Below are 25,705 nucleotides of genomic sequence, written 5' to 3'. Positions count from 1 at the left end.
TTGAGGTACCTATATGGTCGAGACCTCAGCCTGAAGGCACCAGTGCCCTAATCCCTGCCTGGCCTGAGGAGGTCAGGTAACACAGTCGGGGGTCACTAAGGCCGGCCGGGTACAGCTGCGTCCCCCCACCCCCCACGCACGCACAAACGCGGGGTCACCCGAACCCTGTGCCCCGCAGCGTTCGATCTCAGGACCGAAGACACCCTGGGCTAGGGTGCCCTCCACTCAGCGCGCTGCGCTGTAGCAGCCGCCGCCTCTCGCTTCCCGCCTCGGTGGCCGCGCAGGGTAGGTAGCTGGGGGGACCGGAAGGATGGCGAGGAAGTCGGAGAGGGTTTCCTGAGATGAGAGATTACTTCCGTCCGCGCGCTGGCCTCTCTTTGGAGCCGGCTGGCTGGGGCTCGGGGAGCGGGGTGTGCGGGGCTCGGCCGCGCCTTGCCACCTGCAGCGCCCGGGCAGGCCGCGGGGACCTGCGGCAGCGGCTCACCCCGGCCATCCTTGCAGGTGGGAGTCGAGAGCATCTCCAAGCACCCAAGCCATGGTGGCCAAACAGCGGATCCGGATGGCTAACGAGAAGCACAGCAAAAACATCACCCAGAGGGGAAACGTAGCCAAAACCCTGGTAAGGCGGGGGCGGCGGCGGCCGGGCCGAGCTGGCAGGACCCGCGGGGCGGAGCGGGGCGGAGCAGGCGGGCCTCGGGCTCAATGCCAGGTCTCCCGGCCCCTCCTCCGGGGTCCCGCAGACTGGGGGACCCGGCCGGGCTCTGGGGGCGCAGACTGCTCTGCTTTCTCATGGGCGGAGAGGGCTCTGGTTGGTGGAGCCTCCCCAGGAAAAAAATGGCCCATCGTCCTTGGAAAAGGCTTAAAGCTGCATCTTAGGGTCCAGTGAAGCCAACTGGGCTGGGAGCCAAGTAGGTGAATGTGATGAATGAATGAATGAATGGATGAACGAATGATAGAATGCTACTTATCCCCAGCTTCCAGACTATACCCCTGGACTCTTCCCCACCCCCATACTAAGATTTTTCTTTCTACCTTTTTTTTATATATATATATAGTGATCTGTCTCTTCTCCCAGTATACATTGAAAGGGCTTAAAAGTAGGGCGTGAGATTCCGACACACATTTCTTTCCATCCTCTTCTTCCTCTTGCAAAATGAGGCCTCCAGCCGTCACTGGGCTAAAGCTTAAGTGCAACGTTACTGTCTTCGTTCACCCTGTGAATTCAGGCTCATTATGATGCTGTAGCTGTAGAGACCAGCTTATTGCCAGGAGTTCTTTACTCCCAGAACTGTGGGTTAAAGCTTTACTCCTGGAATTTTAAGTAAACTGTACCTTAGGAGCAGATCTTTATTCCCTTCAGTAAACCAGGTTGTCTGCTACAGAAAATGTCAGGCCTGTGACTTGGAACCACCCGAGACTTGAGGGGGTTTGCGTCGTCACGAAGAGCGGGTTTGCAAAGGCACCTGGAATCTATTATCCTAAAAGATGAAGGGGAAGTCCAGCCGAAGCTTGAGGTTTGTCTGGAAACGCAGACTTGATGAGGCAATGCCTTTTAGCCAAAGAAATTATGCTGGTTTGATTAACTGAGGGAAAAGATGGATGTGTAGTCATCACACCGGAATTCCTGCAAAACCAAGCAGAATTGTAGCAGAGGAACCATAGCGTCAAAGTCCACTCAGAGACTCATACACAGCTCCAGGCTTAAGTAACCCTTAAAATTCTCTGTTTTGGGGGATTGGAGCTGTGATTAGAGGGAACAAAATGGCAAGGCATCGTAGAATGGGAACCACATTTTTACTGAGATCTGTTTCCCCTATATGTTTCTACTGGGAGGGGGCAGGGAGCCACTGCCCAAGTTGACCTTAAAAGCAGTCACTTTATGTTTCTGGGAGATCAATTCTTCCTTCCCAGGGTGTTAGACCTATTTGCTGACATAGTGGAGATAGGCAGTGTCTGATGATTTAAGGAATCAGAGTTCAGAGGTTAAAGGATCTCCGTTGACAGCTTATGTGAGGGCAAAAGGAACCACACAAGAACTAACTTGTGGGGCTGTTTTCTCCATCAGCCTCTGTAGACTGAAGAAAATGTTGGGAACTTAAAACAAAACAAAAGACTATTGACTCCAAAGTAAAAGATGATGGGAAAGCACTACATAGTAGGTATAATGACTGGTCTTCAGCAATTCAACTCAACTTTCCCTGGCTACATTTAAATTATATTAAATGTGTGGTATAAGTGCATTTAACAGGTTCTGCCATACCATGGATGGCCCACCTCAACAGTGCCTCGAGCCTATGAGGACCTGGAATTGGCCAGACTAAATTTGTAATGAAAGATTCCCGGGCCCCAGTAAACATTCATTTTGGGGTGTTTTGAAGGGTCTTTTGGTTAGCTGTATTGTAAGTAGATCAGCATCCAAAAAGAAAACAAAATTTCTCTCTGTAAACCCTGAATCTTGTTTTATCTAATTACAAGTCAAACATGGTTATACTTTGATAGAAGTAACTTAGAAAAGACAGCTAATTCTGGTTAGACCAGTAAATGGGAACAGATTTGCAAGTTCCCATTGAAAATTCAAGCTCATTGTTCAGAAATCAACCTCCATCACCGTATACAGATGCTCCTGTCTGTCATGATTAACCAATGGCTTTGGGATAAATCAGTGCTTTCCTCCTAGAGAGCAGATTGATACAAGAGACAGAAATGAAAGGACTATTTGGGGATTGGACAGTAGGGATTCCTTCAGAGTGGAAGGGGGGTTTAAATATCAGAGTTCTGAGCTGCCCTGCAAATATTTTATAAAAGAAAAAGACAGCCCCTCACATATTGGGGCTTCATGTTTAAGGTGGGCCTTGTTCTTTACAGAATGTCTGCAGAACAATTTTCCCTGTCCTACAGCAATAGTATGGGGTGTGGTGGTATTGTGTTCCCCAAAATATTTTGCACACTAATAAACTTATCTGGGGTCAGAGAACAGTACAGCCACAAAGTTAAACATAGAGGTTAGGCAGTGGTAGCACACGCTTTTAATCCTAGCATTCCAGAGGCAGAAATCCCTCTGGATCTCTGTGAGTTCAAGGCCACATCGGAAACAGCCAGGCATGGTGACTCACGCCTTTAATCCCAGAAAGCGAGCCTTTAATCCCAGGGAGTGAGGCAGAAAGCAAAAAGATATATAAGGCATGAGGACCAGAAACTAGAAGCATTTGGCTGGTTAAGCTTTCAGGCTTCTAGCAGCAGTTCAGCTGAGATTCATTCTGGATGAGGACACAGAGGCTTCCAGTCTGAGGAAACAGGATCAGCTGAGGAATTGGTGAGGTGAGGAAGCTGTGGCTTGTTCTGCTTCTCTGATCTTCCAGCATTCACCCCAATGCATGCTACAATGGGGCTTATGTGAATTGTCCCAATGAGGTTGTACTGGCACCCTTTCCAAAAAAAAAAAAAAAAAAAAATCAAGACTCTCCAAAGGGCATGTACTGGCATTATGATCAGCTGTGTGCTCCAGAGCTCTCAAAGTCTACAGCTAATTTCCATCACTAGGGAATGCCTTCCCAAAGAATTTTATGTTAAATACTCCAGGCTACGCGATAATAATTTGTGTTTAACTGTAGGTATAAAATACAGGTCTCCATACTGAATAGCCCAGTGATTCATATAGAGGCTCCTGGATTCACTTATTGGCCTTGCTGGGAATCGAGCTAGGATAAATCTTTCTGTAACGTGCCATGAGTGGCAACAGTGACCCCTCAATGGGTTTCTGATGGAAACTAGAGCAGTGAAGTTGGAGAGGAGGGCATGGGAGGGTAGATGTCACACTCTGTTCAAGTGACTTGGTTTGAAATCTCTGTGGCTGACTTGACCCCAGCTTGACCTAGTCTTATGTGCTAAGGGGTGACACAGTGAAGTCCTATTGTGCAATTCCTAAAGACTTACTTGGTTATTTCCTGGCCAGAAGCAGCAGCCTGTCATATTGTGACTCCCAGCACACACGCCGGTCAAGGCCCAAGAATGAATGGCTTTCATCTTTAGTCAAAATTGACCTGCTGTTAACACCTTGATCTCTACTTCATATCTAGTCAGTGAAAAACAGAGATGACCCACCCATTACTACCAATTACTACGAAGTATTATTAAAAGTACAGCTGAGCATGTAGCATGTAGGTAGGAGCCCTGGGTTTGATCCCAGCACCATATAAAACTGGGAGTGGTGGTCCACACAGATGTAACCCCAACATTTGGGAAGCGAAAGGGGAGGAAGAGGGTCCGATCTTCATTGTCTACATAAGTTGAGAAGGTCAGATCATCCTTGGCTACACATCAAAGTCAAGGCCAGCTTGGACTAGAAGAAAGCCTGTGTCAAAATAAATAGACAATAATCTTTGTAGACTCACATTTTACCTGACCTATGAAATCACGTTTAATTAAATTAAATATGCATGCTCATTCATTCTTTAATGAACATTTATTATCCTCTTTATTTAAATCTATGCCAGCTTTGCTATACATTGACGCTATATATTTCTTCTTTGAAGAAACCCATCAGCCCTTATGGGGCCTCCAGTGTGGTGGAGAGATTGACATTAAACATATTCCCCTGGGAGTCAGTAATTCCAAACTATAAAAAAAATGTCAAGAAAACATGCAAATGGTCATACAAATGACCAATGAACCTGAGTGAGGTAGAGCGGGTAGGCTAAAAATGTAATAGTAAGTTGAGACCTAACAAATTGTAGCCTAATCTATAGAAAAATAAGGAATTCCTATCTTTTTTTTCCAGTACTGGAGACTAAGACCAGGGCCTTGTATACGATATCTATGTAATCAAATATGGTTGTCCTAGGTGGCCCATGCTGGCCTTGAACTTACTCTCTAACCCAGGCCACCCTAGATTTCACAATCATATTGCCTTAGCCACCTAATTCTGAGATTCTAGGTATGTACCATCATGCCTGGTAAATGGGGAAGAGCATTAACTATGAATGTCAGGTATTGATAAATACAACATGTTTCATGTATTTTTAATACAGTGAACTCTCCAGGAAAGCCAACTGAAGGAAGATTGTACTGTTTTGTTCAAAACTTTACTAAACCTTGCTCAACGTGTCAGGAAATTACATTCTCAATAGCGTTCATTTCCCTTTGAAACACTAGCACAGTACACCTCCCAAATGGGTAGCTGTCAGATCTGCATAGACTTGAGCCCGTAATTTATAATGTTGCGTATCTGTTCAGATGTCCACAGCCCTTAACTGAAGCCCACAGCTTGAGTTTGTGATTTGCTCCACCAGTAAACATCTACAGATTGTTTTTTCTATCAGTGGGCAGTGGGCCTCTCTGCATGTTCTTTAGCTTATACTGAATGTAGCCAATCTTTTGCTCAAGTTACTAATGAAGCAAGCTCAGTTTTGTCTCCCCCTGCAAATTCTTTCTTTGTCCTTTCTGTTTGATAAATCACTGCTTTTTCTGGTTGTCTTCCCTAAAACCTAGGTGTGCTCTGTTCATTTATTTGGTCTTCTGGAGCATCTGCACTCAGGCCTAGAGATGTTGCAGAGGGATATTCTTATTATACCTTTGTTCTTGTTTTGAGAAGAGCATCACGTATGCCAGGCTCTTCCTGCCGATCTAGCTGTCCTGCTTGCCAGTATGTGGAGACTTCTCTAAGGTGCAGACGTCATTAAGGCTTACCAGCTTTTTGAGAACATTCTGCTCCCCTCTCATTCACCCCCCAGAATGCTGCATTACTTTTGTGGGTTACAGTGATTTCTGCTGCACAGGCTTCTTCCATTTTCAATATAGTGATGGTTTGGGGGAAACATCTGTGCTCTCTGATCCTTCTGGGAATGCACAGACATGAGAATGAAAGGTGACCTAGTCATAAAAGATACCTAAACTTGGTAATAAATTGAATCCCATCTCTTACTCATCAGCAAACTTTGAACCTCGGGTTCTCAACTATAAAATAGGAATAATAATAATCCTTGCACAGAGCCATGTGTGCTGGAGATAACATACATGGACTGCCTGGGCTATGCTTTCAACAGATGGACACAATTATTATTATTATCACTAGCCTTTAAAATCACCATGTGTGTTTATATATTTATACCTCATTCACCCCTACAATATTTTAGAGCACCAAATTCATTAACATTAATAAAGTAATAAATGACTTGTTTTACAGAATTTATCCCAGTCTTTTATAATTGGCTTTACTCAGCTGTGTATCTACCCACGAAGAGTTGCAACCAAATCTGTCATTTGTACACAGTAGGATCCTAGCACATCTAAAACCTCGCAGGACCCTGTAAAAATGTTTCCTGAATCAATGAACCTAACCTTAAATTTTTATTCCCTTACAGAGGCCACAAGAAGAGAAATATCCTGTTGGGCCATGGCTGCTGGCACTGTTTGTTTTCGTTGTCTGTGGCTCAGGTATGGTACTTCACTGAATTATAGCCCATGTTCTCCACTGTCCTTGAGAAACCATGTTTTGTCCACAGCCTAAATACACAAAGAAGTATTGATTTGGGGTCCAAGGTCATCCCTGCCTTAAACCTTGATCTTAGTGTGTTTTTATTTAGTTTCTATCTCAAGTATGATGAGACAGAGTTGATACACTATCAAATCATAATCATAAAATGATTACAAGAAATTAAATGCGTTACATATATGCTGTGAAGTTCAGTTGAGTTGTTCTGTATACACACAGCCTATATAGATTAGATTATTTGGAACAAAAGGTGAAATGCCTGTCTGCTCAAGATAAACCCACATTCCAAAGACAGGGAGGGACTTTACGCCTTAGAACCTTCTACAGAAAGCTCAACCAGAACAGAGCCTTTGACCTAAGCCACAGATCTGGGTATCTCGATACTCTGGGGTGGTAAGTTCAGAGAGCTGTGATTAAACGCTTGCAAATACATACACACATATGCACAAGGGATGTGAGCAAAGGGAAAAAACAGCATGCAATTCCGTTCAGTGCTGTTTGTGGAGCCTTGCTTGGGCCCTTGGTACCAATAGACTAAGTTTCTGCAATACTAATAAGTGGATATTACCTCTTCTAAACTCAAGGCATAGTGTCAGGGGTCCCCATCCTCCTCTGCCATCTCTGTTTCTAAGGACAGGGACCTCAAGAAGCCTGTGTCTTCCTGTGTACACTTAGGCATCCCACCAAGACACACTTCTGCTCCAATATCAAGAGAAGCCCATCACGACTGCGGGTCCAGCTACTTGAGCTCTAAGAGATTGCTTTCCCAAGGGAACAGAAGGTCTGGGGGGTTGGAACATCTGAAGCGCTTGGGGATAGCATTATCTTCTGAAATATTTTTAAGAGGACTCGATGTTTCAAGAAGAGAAGATTATCCACTCAAAAAATAAGAAATCTAACCCTCATCAGCTTTTCTCTGGGGGAAGCTACCCAGTATGTGAGTGCCTTACCACTGATCTGAATACATTCACCCAACCCCTGAATGTTTCCAAGAATGGGCTGCCTACTTCACAAAGAAGCAAAAAGTCTATTCCTGGGCAGGTGCCATGGTGCATGTCCGTAATGCCAGTACTTGGGTAGCTAAGGCAGGAGGACCATCATTTTGAGGCCAGCGCTGGGCTACCCAGAAAGTTCTAGGCCAACACTGGATACACAGTGAGACCCTGTCTCAAAAATAACAACAAAACTCAATGCCTGCTCTCTTCAGAATGTGCAGATATTTTTAATATGAGTGCCTGGTAGATCCTTCTTCAGACTAAACTCTCTCAACCTTGCCTTAAACGATGTGTGTTCTAAGCCAGGCATTGGTGGCACAAACCTTTAATCCCAGCACTCGGGAGGCAGTGACAGGCAGAACCCTATGAGTTCAAGGATGGCCTGGTCTACAAAGCAAGTTCCAGAACAGCCGGGGCTATTACATAGAGAAACCCTGTTTCGAAAAACCAAAAAGAAAAGAAGGAAGGAAGGAGGGAGGGAGGGAGGAAAGAAGAAGGAGGAGGAAAAGAAGAAGAAAAAGGAAAGATGTGCATTCTAGACCTTTCTCCCAGATGCATTCAATGACCTTCTTACAGGACAGCATTAGCAACTTCAGAAGATAGCCTGGAATTGTTGTGACCGCCGGGGCAGTAGATTTGTCACCCCACTCGATCGTACTACTGCCTCTGTTACCGTGACCTGAGTTTTCAGTTCAACCCTCGTGCTTTTGAGTGTCACCCTGTCAGCCACCAGCCCCATCCAGTCTTCATATCAGTTCCCTGCCCACCTCAAAGATACATCTGTGCACCTCTTTGCCCCCCATGAATCCGCTGTCCCCCTACACATGTTGTTTCATTTTCCTCTGGTCCTCCTCCTCATCGTCTCAAATGATCTCATTTCCTCCCTTATTGTCTACTTCCTCCCACAAGAGTGGTCCAGGGAGGCAGTAGAGTCCCACCGAGTCTGTAGATCCTGCACAGCACCTGGCACACAGCAGGTGTCGAGGGGAGTGAGAAGGTGGTGGATGCCGAGATGGATGGCCAGGTACCGCCCATACTCTAGGCACTTGGCCACTTTAGAAAGACGAAGTCTAGGTTTTGAGAGCTCATATAAAGCTCCATGATTTAAAACTTTTATGGCTGGCTGTCAGTTGTCTTTTCAAAGTGGCCAAGTTCACAAGCATACAGAATAAGAGGTGTTCTGATGTTCTGATCTTCTGTGCAGTATGATCAGTGACATGGCGTGATATATTTAACATATGACTCCTCGTCGGCACTGCATTGGTGGGAACAGTGTACACAATTGCAAGAGACACGGTCTCTTAATGCAGCACTTCCCTCTGTGTGTACATATGTTCATCTGGAATTCACAGCCTCTGGTGCTCTGCCTCTGATTTTTTTACCTTTAGCGTGTGCCAGCCCACATTAAAAAGTTATCTGTGCTCTTAGTCTTTACGACCAGTCTATAGACAAATGGATCTTGAACCTTGAGCTTTTAATATAATTATCCTCTCCCAGCTTTATGACCTCTGAACATATTATAGCTCCAAGTCACCGATGAAAGGTCTAGACTTGGTGAAAACTGTGAAACACAGTGAGGCAGCCTCCTTCAACTTGACTTTGAACCTCTGCACCTTGCAGCCTGGCTCTATGCTGGGTTTTGAAATGCAAACAACAACAACGTAGGAGTTTGTGGGCTTTGGGGAAGGCAAGGAGGGGGCTGGGGCAGCCCAGAAGAGAGCACACCACATTGACCGCATTAGCTCAGCGATGTGGATAAGGGCCTTCCCCATCTCACGGGCTGAGGAGGGACCTCCCGGCAGTTGGAAGTGAGCATTCAAACAGATGGGGTGAGGGAGGTGTCTCCGCCAGAGGGAACAGGATGTGCCATAGGCACAGAGGCACCCCACAAGCCCAGTCACAGTACCTCGTGTCCCTGTTGCCCGGGTCCCAAGTAAATACTAGCTAACGCATGTTTACTTTCTAGCATCAAGGTTTGCAGTAAGGACATTGTAGCCCTCCAACCTGTCTGTCTGGGTGCAAGTCAGTAGAGCGTTCTGATTTAGGTCCTTTTTCTCAAATCCATGTCCGTTATATAAATACCACATTTCCATGACACTCCTAGAGGTCAGTCATTTCTCGGGGACCAGGACTGTTGTCTATATAGGCTTTGTTACCTTTTCTGTGAGTCTGTCAGGTCCCTGGGGTGTGGACCTATAAGCAAGTCCTCGAACTTTGGATTAAAAGGGCTCAGAGAACAGATCACTTACTGTACCCATCCATCTCCTTCCTCCTTTCTTTTTTTTCTTTCTGGGGGTGTGGAAGATAAGACCCAAGGCCTCCTTCATGCCAGGCATTTTCCCACTGTACCACATACCCCACCCTTCCACTGTTCTTGCGGCACCTCATTCAGTCTCTCTAAGCCAGACCGATTTGCTTCTCCAGACAGGTGAACTATGGGAGCTGAGAGGCCTTACTTTTTCTGTCCGCTCATAACATACTGCCATTGTCCCAAAGCATCGGGCTCATCGCTTTTCAAGTTACAGCTAAAAATAGTATGCACATCCCCCCATCCCACCCCCACCCCACTTCTCCTTTTAACAGCTGTGGTATTGTTTTCATACACCTCAGCTCAAGTTGGCCACGGCTCTCTCTCATCACTCCTCCTGGTTAGTCCCTGGTGTACATGGCCCTTTCTAAACAGATCATGTCATGAAAAACACACTCGTTCCTCCAGATCTGTCCCCGTGGCCGGCCCTCCAGGATTAGTCGGTTCATCTTGCAGAACCTTTCCAGCTCTTGACGTTCTCCCCTTTCCCAGTCAAGGACTAACTACACCTCCCACCCCTCTTCTCTCTCCATTTGAAAAGGTGTGACTTTGTCAACTCTTCTAGCCCACGTATTGCTTCTTCAGGTGAGGGATGAGGCTTCCTGCAGGCACTGGAACGCTAGAAACCCTCATCCCTGGAGTGTCTGGCCAGTGCCCCTGTTCTAAAACCCAGCACCGTGAAGATGCTCCCCTCTCATGTCACACTGCAGCTCAGACACAAGCATCCTGCTGTGCTTGCCTGCCATGGTCATGCAAGGTGCATTGGAGCTTCGGAGCCCCCCCACCCCCCGCACGCTCTCTCCACCCTCTGTGCCGTCTTCAAACATGATATACCCCCTGGTGTAGACAAAAGCTTTGTCCCGCCAAGTTCCCCGTGACAGCTTCCAGGTCTTCTTGCCATCTGTGAGCTCCTGGATTGAGTTTCTCTTATTTGTGTGTGTTCTCCTAGAGACACTGAGGACAAGATAACATCTCCTATGAGTAAAGATATTGATCGTCTCTCCCAATCTCTTGGAAGTCTTGTGCCTTTCATTCTCTTATTTTATTAGCCTACTTTTCTAGATGATGATTGGTTGAGCGAAGTGCCCTTTTTAGAAATAGTGTCAGAATACTGATGGTAAATAATATTCAGGTCAGTCAGGTAGTAGGAAACACACATTTTCTTTTTTTTTTTTTTCTCACCGCAGTCTCAGAGAGAATTAGGGCTGCCAGGGAGCTAGTGTTTGACAGATGCTCACTTACTGGCCACTCTTGCTCCATTATGTGGAAAAGCTGGTTAACAAATCTATGAAACCCCTGTACTACTTCTCAGCATTCCCTTCTGTGGCCTTCTCTGTCTGGTGCGTTTACCCTTTCTGGAGTCTTCATCCAAAGGCTTCAGCACAGACCCACATCCAGGAAATGCGGTCCCCACACTGAGAAGCCAGGTGAAGCGGCCACCCCCCATCCCCACCCCGGGCTGCCTGAGGCCACCACCACCCCTGCCAAACCTGCTCTTGCTTCTTGCCAAGGTAGCTGGCTACGACCTCTAACAATTACCCTGAGGAAAGACAAGTACAGAGTTGCCCGAGTGCACCTGCAGAATAAGTATATCTCCATTTTCTGAGACTGCAAAAGGTGTCTCCAGCAAGGGACAAGGTGTCTCCAGCAAGGGACTTTTTGGCAACCCTGTAAGAGGCCTCAGAAAGAAGGAGAGTTAAGAGTCTGCCAGATATGAGGGTTCAAGGCCTGGAGCCTCTGTAGTCAGATGAATGGCACTGGACAAGTCAGTATTCTCTCCATGTTGCTTTTCTTTTTCTGGTTTTTTTTTTTTTTTTTAAGATTTATTTATTTATTATGTATACAGTGTTCTGTCTGTGTAGAAGAAGGCACCAGATCTCATTACAGATGGTTGTGAGCCACCATGTGGGTGCTGGGAATTGAACTCTGGACCTCTGGAAGAATAATGCACCAGATCTCATTACAGATGGTTGTGAGCCACCATGTGGGTGCTGGGAATTGAACTCTGGACCTCTGGAAGAGCAGCCAGTGCTCTTAACCTCTGAGCCGTCTCTCCAGCCCCATGTTGCTTTGCTTGTTGAGAAAATGGAGATAAGAGCCAGGAGTGGCGGTACAGGCCTATAATTCCAGCACTTACTCAAGAGGCTGAGGCAGGAAGAGCAAGACTCTGACTCCAAGTGGGGGGGCGGGGGGAAAGAAAAGCAGTCGACCACAGGTGTCGAATGGTTCTGGGAATCTGGCCCATTACAAGCCCAAGCCTGCCACCATCCATCACAGATACCAGTGCCTTGCAGAAAATGTCAGTCCCGCTATGGAATAGTAGTCTCACATCACTCCTTCTCCAGGCTGTGTATCTAATTGATGGGCCTAGGCTCAACTTCCCGTTCTTGATCTATCAGAAAACCATCAGCCTGCATGCCCGCCCGCCTCTTGCCTCTGAGGATGAATGAGAGCCATTCTCAAGGCTAAACCTGTTTCCTCATGTGATAAAGCATAAGCACCCCCACCCCCACCCCCACCACCCAAGAGGAAGGAAGTACCACTGTACGGACCAACCTCAGCAAATAGTGGTTTATACTTCAAATTAAGCATTAAAAAAAAAAGTATGTTTCATTTCCTTAAAGCAATGCTCATACACTCCCATTTTGGGGTGTTTTGCTTGTGAAATTCAAAACACTAGGAATCACGTATTCTTTTGAGACTACTGTTGCCCAACGGGGGACATCTCTGGACCATTTCTTGCTTTGTTAAATGTTGTTTAATATCATAGCCAGCTTTATTTTTATTAATATTATATAGATTATGTCTGAAATGAAAAACGAACCTGCTCTTCGTCTGGGATTTGGAAATGCTTGAGCCTGCTGAGCTGGCTGGATTTGTTTCTCTCTACTTAATCTCTTCAGATCCTGCCCCCTATTGAAGCCTAAGGAATTCAAGGGCCCTGCAGGAGATTGTGCACCACCCCACCCCACCCCCACCACCCTGCCTTGTCCCTCTTTTTATCTTCTATTTTTTTTTTCAAGCAATGAGGCCTTTTTGCAGATAAGCATCTCCTGGAACAGTCAGTCTTGGCTTTCAAAATCACCTCCGCTAGAGAATGGTTCATAGCGTCAGAGGACTGCTTGGTTTTTTTTATCTCAAGACAAGCTTCCTCCGGAATGTCTGCCTGTGACTGTTCCCTCCAGAGATACTGTCACACAAACACTGCTGTCTGCTGTCTCCTCCGGCCTCCTGCAGACATGCACACTTGATGCCATTCCCCAGACCACTGATGCATCCCATTGCTGCTGTTTGTGCATCAAACCATAATCCCCTGGTCATTTCTCCTCCTCTTCCTCCTCGGTTGGTCGGTGTTTTTGTTCTGTGATGCTGAAGGCTGAACCAGGACTTCTACACATGCGGAGGGGTAACACTACCATTAGGCTACACTCCCAGCCCTCAGCTCTTCAACGCTTTTTTAAAAATGATTCTTAGACAGTAGGTAGCAACTGGTTGGTGATGTCTGCCATGAACATACTGTGGTCACCAAAGCCAAATCCTCATCTCGGTTGCCTCCAGACTGAACTTTTTCTAGTTTTCACAGAACAACTGTGTTCAGTGCTTTCCACTTCCTTCCTTGACCAGATGTCTCCTAAACATTCGGTCTTAATATTCTATCTGGGTGATTTTTTAAATTTAGATTTAGCACGTGCATGCTTCTGGTGGTCTTACAGCCCTACTTATCTCTCCTGAACCCAGTGGCAAAGAGCAGCAATCTGAGGCATTCCCTTTGTGGCAAAGGTGTATCCTGTTCCATCCCTGGGTAGACTTCAGCTGGGATCGGTGGAGCCACTCCATCCCAGCATCCTTTGCTTCTCCGACAGACCCTCTTCAATACCAGTCACACCCCAGTTCCTTCCCAGGATATTTCTCCATTGTGTATTTATTTCAATTTTATTTCTCCTCTCTGGCCAACCTTAATATTGATTTCCTAATTAGAATGGGGGAGTTTTAAGGGTTCCCAAAGCCTGGGCATTCTTGAGCTCCCCGATCAGGGGGACTTGCAGTGGATAGGATTGACCAATGACCCTTATTTCCGGTATACTTTGCTGTATTGTATGAATTTGCCAGTGAGTTTGTATTTTATAATCAGAACACTTTCTGAGAACAAACCCTGGATGAGTGCTTTTCCACCTTTTCTCCTCTGCTCAAAGCTTAATAAATTAAGATAACTGTTGTAATCGACGTAGTGGTATCGTTGCTATGTGTGTCTATGTATGTGTTTATGTACATGTGTGTTAGTCAGTGTGTAGGTTTCTATGTGTGTAAGACATTTAGGTTCTGTGTTTCTGTGCCTGTGTATGTATTTGTGTATTTATGTGTTTATATATGTACTGATATTCTATGTGTTGATGTGTAGGTTTCTATCTGTGTGTATTTACATATACGTGTCTGTATTTCTGTATCCGTGTGTTTCCATGTGTATATGTTTATTGATGTGTAGATTTATATGTGTGTGTGTGTTGTGTATATTTGTGGAGTTCTATGTTTGTATGTGTTTGTGTCTGTATATGTGTTTGTGTGTCCATGTGTATATTTGCTATATGGGCTTCTTAAATGTATGATTATGTGTATGTTTAGATTTCTAAGTATTTGTGAGTGAATGGAAAGTCATGTGTATTGTGTATGTGTGTGAATGTCTGTGTGCATGTGTATAAGTTGAGTGTCTGTGTATGTGGGACGATAGGGTGTATGTTGAGGAAGGTGTCTGCACATATGTGTCTGTACGTATTGTATATATGTATAAACATGTATGTGTGTGTTTGTGTGTGTGAGAGACTATGTGTGTCAATGTGTGTGTGCCTGTGTGTATTTGTATGTATGTATGTGAATGTATCTGTGTGTCTATCTATCTTTATGTGTGTGTATTTGTATCTGTGTGTGTCTATGTGTCTTTATGTGTGTATGTGTTTGTATGTGTCTATGTATTTATCTCTGTGTATGTGTGTTTGTATGTATCTTTGTGTATGTACATATCTTTATGTCCGTGTGTGTTTTTGTCTGTGTGTGTAGGCCTATTATCCTGTGTTGCTAGATATTCTGACTTTTGTATCTGTAGAAAGCGGCATCCATCTTTGCTTGCCAGATCGTACATTGGAGCTGGCCTCTCACTCCACAGTTAAGACCCCTCTCTGAGCACGGAGCCTGCTCTGTTTATTTGGTGCTGTGCAGCCAGGCAACTCCCCTGTTTCTGGGTGGGGACATTGCTTTTGTTGGTCAGTTGAGAGGTTGCACTCTCCTGGACTCTTCAGGGACTCTGCCCCTGGGGTCAGGTATGAAGACAGAGACAGCGTGTCACAGGCAGGGCCTTTTCAGAACTGAAGTGATTCTCCTGGGGTTGCTGGGCCTGAACTCTTCCCCATGCCCAGCCTCAGGTGTCAAATAGTCCAGCTCTGTCGCTGAGTCGATGCCCTGGGGCATCCATTTCCAGTAGAGCCACACCCTGACCTTTCTGAAGTCTGGCCTTTTATGTTCAGAATGACGTGGGGGAGGGAAAAGACTGAGTCATGAATACGCCAGAGACACGAGGAAGGACAGAGAACTCCCTGTGGTGTCTCTGCCCTGTATTCCCTGTGTGACCCTCACATGGTCACCGGCTTTGTGGTGACATGTCTTTGAACCCAAGGCTCAGTCACCAAAGAGGGACCTTTTTGCAACAGCTAAGCCCTTCGCAAAAGGCTGCTGCTCTCCGAGACCTTCCAGGAACACAGGAGAAGGTGTGCGTGTTGGAGTGTGTTGGCCGCAAGCCACCAAGCCGTGTCCAAGTTACTGATGCCCACTCTAAGCCTCAAGCCTCCCATTGTTAAAGAGGATGGGGCTGGTTCCGAACTCACAATCCTCATTACAGCTCCTCCTGAGGATTGACAGTTAACATATAAAATGCTCAGTGGCAGCATGGGGATGGTTTTATGGTTTTTTTTCTTACTGTAACGATGTACCCGGCTCCTCTTCATACGGCCTCCCTCCCTCCCCCTCCCCAGCGAAGTTCTGACCAAGGTGGTAAATGCTTACACTTTTTTCAGTCACCCTGGTTCATGCTGGTGCAGACATGCATGGTGGGCTCTGAGCAAGCAAACAACCTGCCTCATCTTGACCAGCTGCATCTGACAGGGGGGACAGAGGGAACCTATTCTCCACTTCCAGAAGGAACACATTATGATCTAGCCCACGGGATGAGAGCAAGGTCTGTTCCTACTATTTCACTGACCATTTCCTGAGGACTCATTGTCGTGCCAGGCTCTGTGCATTTTCTTTCCTAACCACACAACCCCCTCCAGGGAGGCTGCTACATCCCCTTTTTCCAGATCATCAAACTGTCACACATAGAGAAAGCCAGCCAGAATTTAATATCTAAACATTAAGATGATTAGTCCCCAAATCTAGCTTTTTGAGACCCCAAGCCCATGTGACACTGTGGCCTAACGGTTAGTGCTCTGGACTCGGGGGACTTCAATCTGCTTTCTATTGCGCCACAATTCCCTCTCATATGATTTTCCTAAAAGCCCTGTGGAGCACAAGTTTGCTAACGTTAGGCCTTGGGTATGCCTGCATTGAAAAGAGTTCCTGTTAAAGCATCCTCTGGATTCAGCTGCCAGAGAACTGTGTTTTCTAAACATTCCAGATGTCTAACCATCTGCTCCCAAATGAGAGATCTTTCCCCAGCTACCAGCTGCTCTTTCATTGGTTTCCCAGACACAGACTGGCCTCCCATTGGTTCCCCAATGTTCTACTCCCCTCCCTCTTTCTTGGAAACTTGCTCCGGGATAGACTTGAATTCAACCATGTTTGCAGGTTGACCACATAAATACTGGCTTTTCCTGGAGACTGGCAGAACATTCTGGAAACTGCCCCCAGAGGGAGTCACCCCAGAAAGCATCCTGAGGTGCGTGAGAACCGGACACCCCCAGAGGATCAAGATGGACAGTCTGGAGGAGACATCCCCGCAGCCATCAGCTCTCCCAAGGTGACCCGGGGCACTTTTGTCACATGCCCCGTGTGTGGGGTCTCTTCCTGGGAGGACATCCCTGTCTTGGTTGGTGGCACTTGCCTTTTGACATCTTCTTGCCCTGACCCCTCTCTGGCATCTCTCTCTATTCTTTCTTCCCTGGGACAGCCCATGGAAAATGGTGCCTTGCTTGCCTGTGTCTTTGTGTGTCTCCCGCCAAGAGCTTACTGGGTCACCTTTGCTGCGCCTTGTCTCCCGACACCTCTGCCTATCTTTCAGGGGACCCATGCTTTTCTTTAACCAACCTTCGTCCATCTCTTTCTTAATAAAAAATAAAGCTCAACTTCTGCAGCTATCTTATCTGCCTAACGGATATTGAACTGGCCTGCCTTGATCTCTTCTGAGCAGCTCTCTGGATCTCTTATCGCGAAGTGTTTATTTACAGTAAAAGTGGCCTTGAGCCTCCCATTGGAGCAGAGTCCTGGCCTCTGTCCTTTTCCTATGAAACACAGCCCAGAGGTGCGTGCACATTCACCGTTGCAGCTGCATCGAGGCTGGCTCCATGTCTTAGCTGTTAGGAATAGTGAAGTTGTGAACACAGATGTGCATGCACCTCTGGGGTGTGATGGCTTCTGTGTACCCACAACCAACTGATATCCCCACCGTCAGTGCATGGGGCTCTTTCTTTCCCACTTCCTCACCAGCATTTGCGGTCACTGTTCTGTTTTTCCTGACGGTGGCCATTCTGACTGGAGTCAGGTAGATTCCCAAAGCAGTTTTGATTTGCGTTACCTTAATGGCTGAGGATATTGATCACTTTTTTAAAGGCTTAAGAACTGTCAATTCAGTTCATTAGCTGATTTATTCACTGGGGGTAGGTTTTTTATTTGTTGACTGGGTATTTGATTTTTCTAGCATCTGTGTTTCAACACATTCTCAGAAGATCATGGCATGTACTCATGTTTAAGATTATCTGCTCCAAGGTGTCAAAGACATTCTTTTTAAGGAAATGCCTTTTGAATTTATGGAGAAAGTGGGTCTTGTGGCAGGAGAGAGCACATATTTTGGATAGAAAGAATGTCCTAGGATAAAGCCTTGTGACTGAGCCAGGGAGTTTTGGACATCAGGAGGGAGTCTCTGGGCAAGGGGAAGACTTTTCCAGGTGACTCCAGACAGGTAGGCAGGCACAGAATCTGCAGGTCTACAGAATTTAGCAAGAAGTTGTTCCTGATTTGCTTTAAACAGGGGGTAACCCCTATCCCATCTACTTTTAGTTAAAGGCTAAATCTGAGTTTCTTGCAGGAAAGGGATTGAAGAGGAGAGCGGTTAGAAGTCATTGCAGAGTTCAGGAAAGATGGTAGCGACTTGAGCTAGGGTGGTATCTCAGGAGATGGAGAGAATACATATCCCATGATACCCATGTAAAGTCCACAGGGCATCATCAGTTGGAAGGTCATGGATGACACCAGAGTTCTGTGTTTACATGTAAGACGATGTCACCAACTTTGTCAGTGGGGAGGCAGAGTGAGAAGCCTGACAGTAATTAGAAGACAGAGAGTGAATGTCTGCGGCTCGGAGGGATGGAGAGTCCCATTGTGAGCGATCACCAGTGGCCCTTAGCTCTGCGGGCCATGGTGGCCCTTAGCTCTGCGGGCCAGGACAGCTCACCTCAGGAGAAAGGGTAGAACGAGGAGAGGCAAATCACTAAGCGTGTGGAGGGATTTCAGTGCTCAACCCCAGTGTGTGGGGGAGGAAGATAGCCCCATAAAACACTGAGAGGAAAGAGCCAAAAAGAAGAAACAATGGGGCTAAGACATCCCAAAGGCGAACGGGGAGCACTTCAGACCGGGGCGCACTTCAGACCCGGGCGCACTTCAGACCGGGGCGCACTTCAGACGGGGCGCACTTCAGACCAGGGAGCACTTCAGACCGGGGTGCACTTCAGACGGGGCGCACTTCAGACCAGGGCGCACTTCAGACCCGGGCACCCAGTGACAGTGGGGAGGGAAGTGAGGCAAAAGGAGGCTGAGGAGCCTCTGTCACACTAAGTGACACAGAGGTCACTGTGACTTGAGCAAACTCTGCTTCCGTGGAGAAAGCAGAAGGTAGAGTGAGTGGGATTGAGGTGGGAATACGACGTGAGGAGAACGGCTGTGAACATCTTTAGAGATGCGAACCAGCCGTAGGGAGATAGAACATCAAACACACTAAAGCTTGAGTTGGTTGAGAGAGAGAAGGCAAAGAACCTTGAGCTGCAGTCTAAGGTCTCTGAGGGTCAAGATCCAAACACAGATGGGCAGGTGCCACTCACTCCGGCAGATCCTGCTCCTGCAGAGACTTCCCTGGGGCCTCTGTTTGTGACCCGCCCAGGACCTGGTGGCTGGCCTGGCCGCCTCCCTGCCCTTTCTTGGCATCTCCCCCCCCCCCCCACTGTCTAGTCTGCCCTCAGCCCCCTCTCCGGCTGCCCATCCAGCTGTTTTCTCAGCTTTGTTCACCCACTGTTAAGTTATTAACTTGTCAGGGTCTAGACTCCCTGCTTCCTTTCCCTCTTTGATCTCACCGCTGGCTCCCTTCCTGTTTGCGGGCGTGGAAAGTCAGCATTTAGAGGGCCGGGGTCATGGTGTGGGTCAGTGTTGGCGGGCACACAGAATAACAAGCAAAATAATTGCTTTAAAATGTAGAAAACTTCTTGAAGACATTGAGACCACTGGAAAAGGAATAATAAACATCCCCATCTATGGGGTCTTAGATGTGAACTAAAATAGACTTCAGCCAGTCATTTCTCAAAGAGGGGGTTGTTTTGTAGGCAAATTAAAAGTAATAAATACTTGGTATGCTAATTCATGGCTTCAGCTGGGATTGGATATCACAACTACTTTTAAATACTCAAATCGGCAAATTCTTTAATACATGTCTTGCCACTCTGAGGCTTACCAATTTTGTCTAAGACTCCTTAGACTAAGAGCAGTTCTGTCAAGTAAATCAAGTAGCTTTATCCTGACCTAGAACTTCTAAAGTCACAAATTAACACAATGGGAAGTGTGATACACTAAGACATAGTTTACATCCTACGCAGTGACCTATGGCCCACTGATCCTCAGATGAGATTAAGGAAAGGTAGCTTTTTTAGCATTAGCCATGGGCAGGTAGATTTTTACATAAATCACCATATTCATTCCTGGGAATGCGTGGTTTTACAAACAGAGAACGTCAAACTCAGAACTGTTCCCCAAAGTTCATGCTTTATCAGGACACAGGTGACAGGTGAGTGTCACTTGCATGGGCAAGTCGTGGTCACTGTTCTAATAGTAATACGGGTTCAGTGTCTAATCCAAAAATTTGAAACCCAAAATGTTCTCAAATCTAAAAGTTTCTGAGCACTGACATGATCCCACAGTGGAAATTCATTTGACCTCATGAAATGAGTGGGCCACAGACAAAATTCAGGTGCACTAAATATATTGTATAAAATGATCTTTAGGGGCCGGAGGGATGGCTCAGTGGCTTAGAGCCCCTTAACCCAATTCCCAGCACCCACATGAGGCCGCTCACAACCACCTCTAAGTCCAGCTCCAGGGTTCTGATGCCTTCTTCTGACCTCCGAGGGAGCCAGCATACACATGGTGTACATAATGATGAGCAGGTACACACATGCTCACATACACAGAGAGAGAGAGAGACAGACAGACAGACAGACAGACAGACAGACAGAGATGTTTTTACAGAGACAGAGAGAGAGAGATGTTTTTAAAACAGAAATCTTCAAGCTAAATGTGCTAGATATAAATGAAACATACATGACTTTCATGTTTAGACTTGGGCCTTATTGCTGTAGTAGCACATTGTGTATGTATAAACAACTTCAAACAGAGAGAGAGAGAGAGAAATCTGAAACATTTCTGGTCCCAGTCTGTTCCAGTAACTGCGGCAGGTATAACATATGACGTGCGTTGTATTTTCAGTGTGTGAGGAGCCCTCACACACGTTGTATCATTTAATGCCTGACCATGACCGTGAGCATGTTACCAATACTGGTACTTGCTTCCCAGAAGAGAGGGACTGGCTGGAGAGACACTAAGTTATTTGTCCACTCGTGGTGGCTGTGATTCAAGCCATTCCACCGTAATCTAATCTGCTCTTTATAAAGATCAACTGGCTTGAGAAGATCAGGATGACTCTCAGCCCAGAACGTGACGGATGCACATGTGTGTGTGTGTTTCTTACCGTGACAGAGTATCTAGCTCCCCTGTGCCATCCCTCCTGAGTCAGAATACCGACTGCTTATTTAATCTGTACTTCTTGTCAGGCTTGCTGGGGAGGACAGGAACGTTAGGTGTTTTTTTCAAGTTTATAAGTTCTGGTAGAAAAACTTTATCATCAAGAGCCAGCCAAGGACCCAAAGTTAGCCAAGAAAACCTTCAATCGGAGCCAGAATTAAATATTATAACTTGCCGAACTAACTCCTTCACGGTATCTGACAGTCCTAACAGTCTTTGCTTAAAGTTGATCCATGGCAACAAAGTGACAGTGTGTGTGAGTGCAATAACACCAGAGACGTGACCAGAGGCAACAACAATAAAGAGACAAAAGGGCAAGAAACTGGACCGAGATGTGCAGGTGGCCAGACACTGTCTTCCCACATAACAGTGCCGTAGCAAAGGGTTGTTAGCTATTGTTTTTCACAGTGCTACGTATGCTCACTGGATATTCGTGAAGAGATAATGTTAGGTCATGATCAGGTTTTCTAATTCAGGAAGATGATGATGTATATATACAGTGTATCTATAGGGAAATGTCCCCCCAGGGGAATGCAGTAGCACTTATTTATCTTAAAATCCAGCTGTCCAAGGAAGATTTCCCAGGGCTCTCTGTGGCATTTCTCATCTCTAAGCACAGCTCCTGTACACATCACAGTGTTGAACATCCCTGCTACAAAACCCCTGAGATCTGAAATTCTCTAAAATCTGAACTTTCTGGTGATGATATAATGCCACCAGTGGGAAGTCCTATACCATGAAGCTTTGCTTCATGCATAAAATCGGTAAAAATGTCATGTCAAGTTTCCTTCGGGCCGTAAGCTGTGTATGAGACACAAGTGAAGTCCTTGGTGAGGGCTGGGGCCCATTCCTAAGAAATCTCCCAGTATATATGCAAATATTCCAAAATCCAAAAGAGGGACCTCAGATCTTCAACATCCTGGTCTCAAGCATTGGGATGAGAGCTATGTAGCCTCCAGGTACTCAGTCCCATGAGGTGATATCACCCCAAATGACTCATTTCCTGGGAGGTGCTGAGAGCCCAGCTTAGGAAGTGAATTTTCCTGGGTATTTTCGGGGATGCATTGTACAGAGAAGAATGAGACTCTCAACAGTTCTATGTTGATTCTGTTTTTTAATCCAGTGATTCAGTGGGTGATGCCCAGCCTCCCTCTACAAAGTGAAAGTCAAAAATATTAGCACGCTTTGAGTTGCTTTTCTGAGTGTCATCATCATCATCCTCAGAGTGTCGAGCCACGGATTGCTGGGGAAGATGTTTTAAAAAGCAAAAACAATAGAACCTCCCCCCCCCCAAACACACACACACACACACACACACACACACACACACACACACACACACACACACAGGGCTTTCTTTTCCCAAAAGTCAATAGCTAGAATCAGACTAGGCATTACTTAACTAGTTCTCTCCAGGTGCTTAGGAGTTCTCAGTGGCCTTCAGGCTCTTCTTACCCTGCTCCATATCCCACCAGCCCAGCTCATTAAAGGTGGAGCCCGACACTAATCAGTGTTGCCCTCGATGAGAGACTGGGCTTCAGAGTCATAGGAACACAGAAAGACAGATGTGTTCGGGGTCATGGGCAGCAGAGCCCAGCCCTGTGTGTGTGTGCTCTGAACACCTGGCCTGCCTCTCCCCCTCCCTCCCCCCAATTGGTTGTTTCACAGGTCATGGCCGTTTTGAAAAGGCAGACTCACTGACGTGCTTAATGCATTCAGTTTCTGCACGAAGGCCCACATCTCTCTCCCCAGCAACCCCAGAATATAGATGGGGAAGGAGGCCAAGGCTATCTTCCATGCCTCAGGGATTTCTGGCTGCAGCTCCTGGTGGAATTAGCAGAAGTTATCTATTAATCCCAGAGGCATCCATCAGCAGCCAGAGCCAGGCTGTCTTTTCGAAAGAAATGCACTGACCCTTTGTTAACAACGTAAACTCTTGTTAGGAAGTATCTAATCAGCTTTGAGCCAGCCAGTGAGAGGCAGGGTCAGCAGAAGCCGGGTACAGGGTGGGCTGGGTTTCCAGCGTTAGGCTGTCTGGTATCTGAGCTGTCTGTTTTCTTTCCTTTCCCAGCTATCTTCCAGATCATACAGAGCATAAGGATGGGCATGTGAGAAGGCCAGGGCGTTGGCTGCTGCTGCCCTGCTGCTGGCAGGTGGAGGGCCACGGAGATCTTCAGCAGGTCTACAGCAAGCGAACGAGCCGCGGGCAATAGAAAGGAGGTCCCCCGTTATTCCCTCCCACTCCATGGTGGAGGTTTGACCAAATTGCCTTCTCACAGGACATCTCCCTGCATCTGTGTCCTCCAGTGGAAAGGACTCTGCTCTTGCCGGCCCGACTGGAAGCCACGTGGGGGGGTGGGGGGGTCGGCTGTAGTGCTCCCTGTCCGGTTCCCCGGGTTTCACTGTGGTGTGCATGTGGCCCTCTGAGCGACTGCCCATTTACATCCTGCCAATAAGGTCTCTTCTGTGTCAGGAATTGGTTTTACAAATAAATGTCTTCATTCAACCTTAATACCGTGTGTGACTTACTGAGCAAAAGTAAATCACAGAAGAGCTCAAGACGGATGGGCCCCGTTATGCAATGGAGAACCAGACAGAGCAGGGTTTACTACATCCCACCCAGACTCTCCACACCATTGCCCTAATGCAGCAGTAGGCAGTTCTGATGGTGTTGCTTTTATCACACACTTGAGTTGTTTTTAAAAGTGTGTGTGTATGTGTGTGTGTGTGTGTGTGTGTGTGTGTGTGAGAGAGAGAGAGAGAGAGAGAGAGAGAGAGAGAGAGAGAGAGAGAGAGAGAGAGAGAGAGAGAGAGTTTGGATATGTATTTATCTCTTATTTAGGGTTTGATGTTCTTTCCCTCCTAAAGTCCAGAAAAGGAGCCTACACTGTGTGTGTGACAGTCTGATTAGCCCTTATCTCCCCATGGTCTGCCTGGGAGCAGCACAGAGCAGAGGTCTCGGGCCTCCTGATGCAAACCACCCTACCCCAGGGCCCAGCGGCTGGCTGACTCCAGAGCCCTGAAGTGCAAGTGTCTCCAGCCCTCTGGGTGGGAAGCAGGCCCTCCTCTATCTCCCAGCTTTCTCCCAGCCTCTAAAGGCACAATGTCACACCCAGGAGGGAGTTAAGGAACAGCCCCAGAGATCTTAGGCAGGATCAAGGGTAGCTACACGCCACTTTAAGCATGCCTGTCGTTACTTGATTCCATCTCCGTGTTGGTATTCTGTTTTTCATGTTTTTAACACTACGAGAACTTTAAAAGGGGAAGTGCCGGTAGTGGTTAGGAAGCCTCGTGCAACGGCATGTGTCGGGTCACTAGTCTCGCCTGGACCTTTGGTGGTGGTCTTGAAGGCTGTCTACCCTCCAAAGGACCCCTTTCCCCTCCATCCTCCTTCCTACCCCACCAAGAAGGCAACACAACTGTCCCCAAACCAGCACCCCAAGCCCAGGTTGCCAGCAGCCCAACTGCCCACCAAGAGGCAGAAGAAAACTTCGTGTCCCAGGCCCCTCTGCCCGATCACCCCCTTAGACTCCCGCTGGGTGTTTTTGTCTTTCTCCTCATCGCCTTGATTAGAAATATACCTCCCCCACACCACCAAAGTCCGTGACTAGGCCAGGGTATCGTGGCTCAGTCTTGAAGACACTCCATTGCCCTCTCCTCAATACAGACTTCCCCATGATGGCCTCAGTCAAAGGGGATGGATCGGTTATCCTCACTTCAAAGGGAAGCTGGAACCCCTGCAAAGGTCAGCTCCAGAGAGACCCAGCTCAATGCCAGGTGACAGAGACGGTGGGTGGGTTGGTCAGCCACCAGCCATAAAGCCACTCTGTTTGATTCTGCCCCCCACCCCAGCCATGCAAATCACCCACCAATTGGTGTTGCTAGTTTCCGGGTTGCCTCCTGGAAGCGTTTGTATGTAACACTCTGATGACTGATTCCATTCAGTCCTCTCCAGAGACAAGAGCCGCGGCAAGCACCTGAGGATCATCGCTGCGGATCCATCCACGCTGCTCAGCGGGGGATGTAGTCACATGACACCGAGTCAGAAATAATCAGCTGCCCACTGGGCAGCATCCTCACTTCACCATGGTGCATGCTCTCACCTCTAGTGCGCACTGGTTTTCTTCCGCATACGCTATTTAACCTTTGCAAGGCCAGTTGCATCTTTTACAACTGATTTTAGACTTCAGAAATGGGTTTAACACAGGTCCTTAGAAACTTTGAACCCCACGGGAAGTGGAAGCACGTGGTAGGAGACCGGTAAACGTGGACTCCATGGGTAGGAAAACTGGAATCCTACTGATAGCAAGCCTACAGCCTGATAAGTATCTAAGGTGACATCCTCCATCACAGTCCATACCACTGGCACCTAACAAACAACTTCTCGGGGACTTAAGGTACATTATCAGATAATGCCAGGAAAGTGGGGGGCATGTGAGCCTGCAGATGCAGCACGACCTTAAACCTACTTAAAAACACTGAAGCAAAGCCACTCGATTAGAGGACGGTGAGGAAGAGGCCGCTGGGTTTTTATGACTAGAGACCTCTGATTAATCAGACCCAGTGAACCAGGTCTCGTTCCAATATTAGGACAATAAGCTGAAAGGCAGCTGCACAGGAAGCCTGATGCCTCTGCATACTCGCATTGGC

The 25,705-nt window shown here is 47.0% G+C and overlaps 1 protein-coding gene across 3 annotated transcripts; it reads left to right on the top strand.

The window, feature by feature from the left end:
* The first annotated feature begins 133 nt into the window (after positions 1 to 133).
* On the top strand, positions 134 to 23,567 carry Serp2 (stress associated endoplasmic reticulum protein family member 2). 3 transcript variants are annotated; one of them, XR_013042544.1, is made up of 5 exons: positions 134 to 285; positions 502 to 619; positions 6,360 to 6,432; positions 16,625 to 16,796; positions 23,127 to 23,264. XR_013042544.1 is itself a non-coding variant. In XM_006983834.4 (4 exons), the coding sequence occupies exons 2-4, from the start codon at positions 536 to 538 to the stop codon at positions 23,165 to 23,167; spliced, it is 198 nt and encodes a 65-aa protein (XP_006983896.1). In that variant the 5' UTR covers positions 144 to 285; positions 502 to 535; the 3' UTR covers positions 23,168 to 23,567. The 3 variants fall into 3 exon arrangements, 2 of the variants coding, with proteins under 2 accessions (XP_006983896.1, XP_015857866.1); XM_006983834.4 differs by lacking the exon at positions 16,625 to 16,796 and having other exon boundaries at positions 144 to 285; positions 23,127 to 23,567; XM_016002380.3 differs by lacking the exons at positions 134 to 285; positions 16,625 to 16,796 and having other exon boundaries at positions 397 to 619; positions 23,127 to 23,567.
* The last annotated feature ends 2,138 nt before the right edge of the window (positions 23,568 to 25,705 follow it).

Source organism: Peromyscus maniculatus, chromosome 9, assembly GCF_049852395.1.
Source record: "Peromyscus maniculatus bairdii isolate BWxNUB_F1_BW_parent chromosome 9, HU_Pman_BW_mat_3.1, whole genome shotgun sequence".
Taxonomy (NCBI): domain Eukaryota; kingdom Metazoa; phylum Chordata; class Mammalia; order Rodentia; family Cricetidae; genus Peromyscus; species Peromyscus maniculatus.
The sequence above is the reverse complement of the archived record's forward strand: the minus strand, read 5'-3'. Positions and strand labels throughout refer to the sequence as shown.

Excerpts from the sequence above, each read along its gene's own strand:
- Serp2 (XM_006983834.4), top strand. The coding sequence starts at position 536 with ATGGTGGCCAAACAGCGGATCCGGATGGCTAACGAGAAGCACAGCAAA. Across the intron at positions 620-6,359 it reads GAAACGTAGCCAAAACCCTG|AGGCCACAAGAAGAGAAATA; the intron begins GTAAGGCGGGGG and ends ATTCCCTTACAG. Across the intron at positions 6,433-23,126 it reads TTTCGTTGTCTGTGGCTCAG|CTATCTTCCAGATCATACAG; the intron begins GTATGGTACTTC and ends TTCCTTTCCCAG.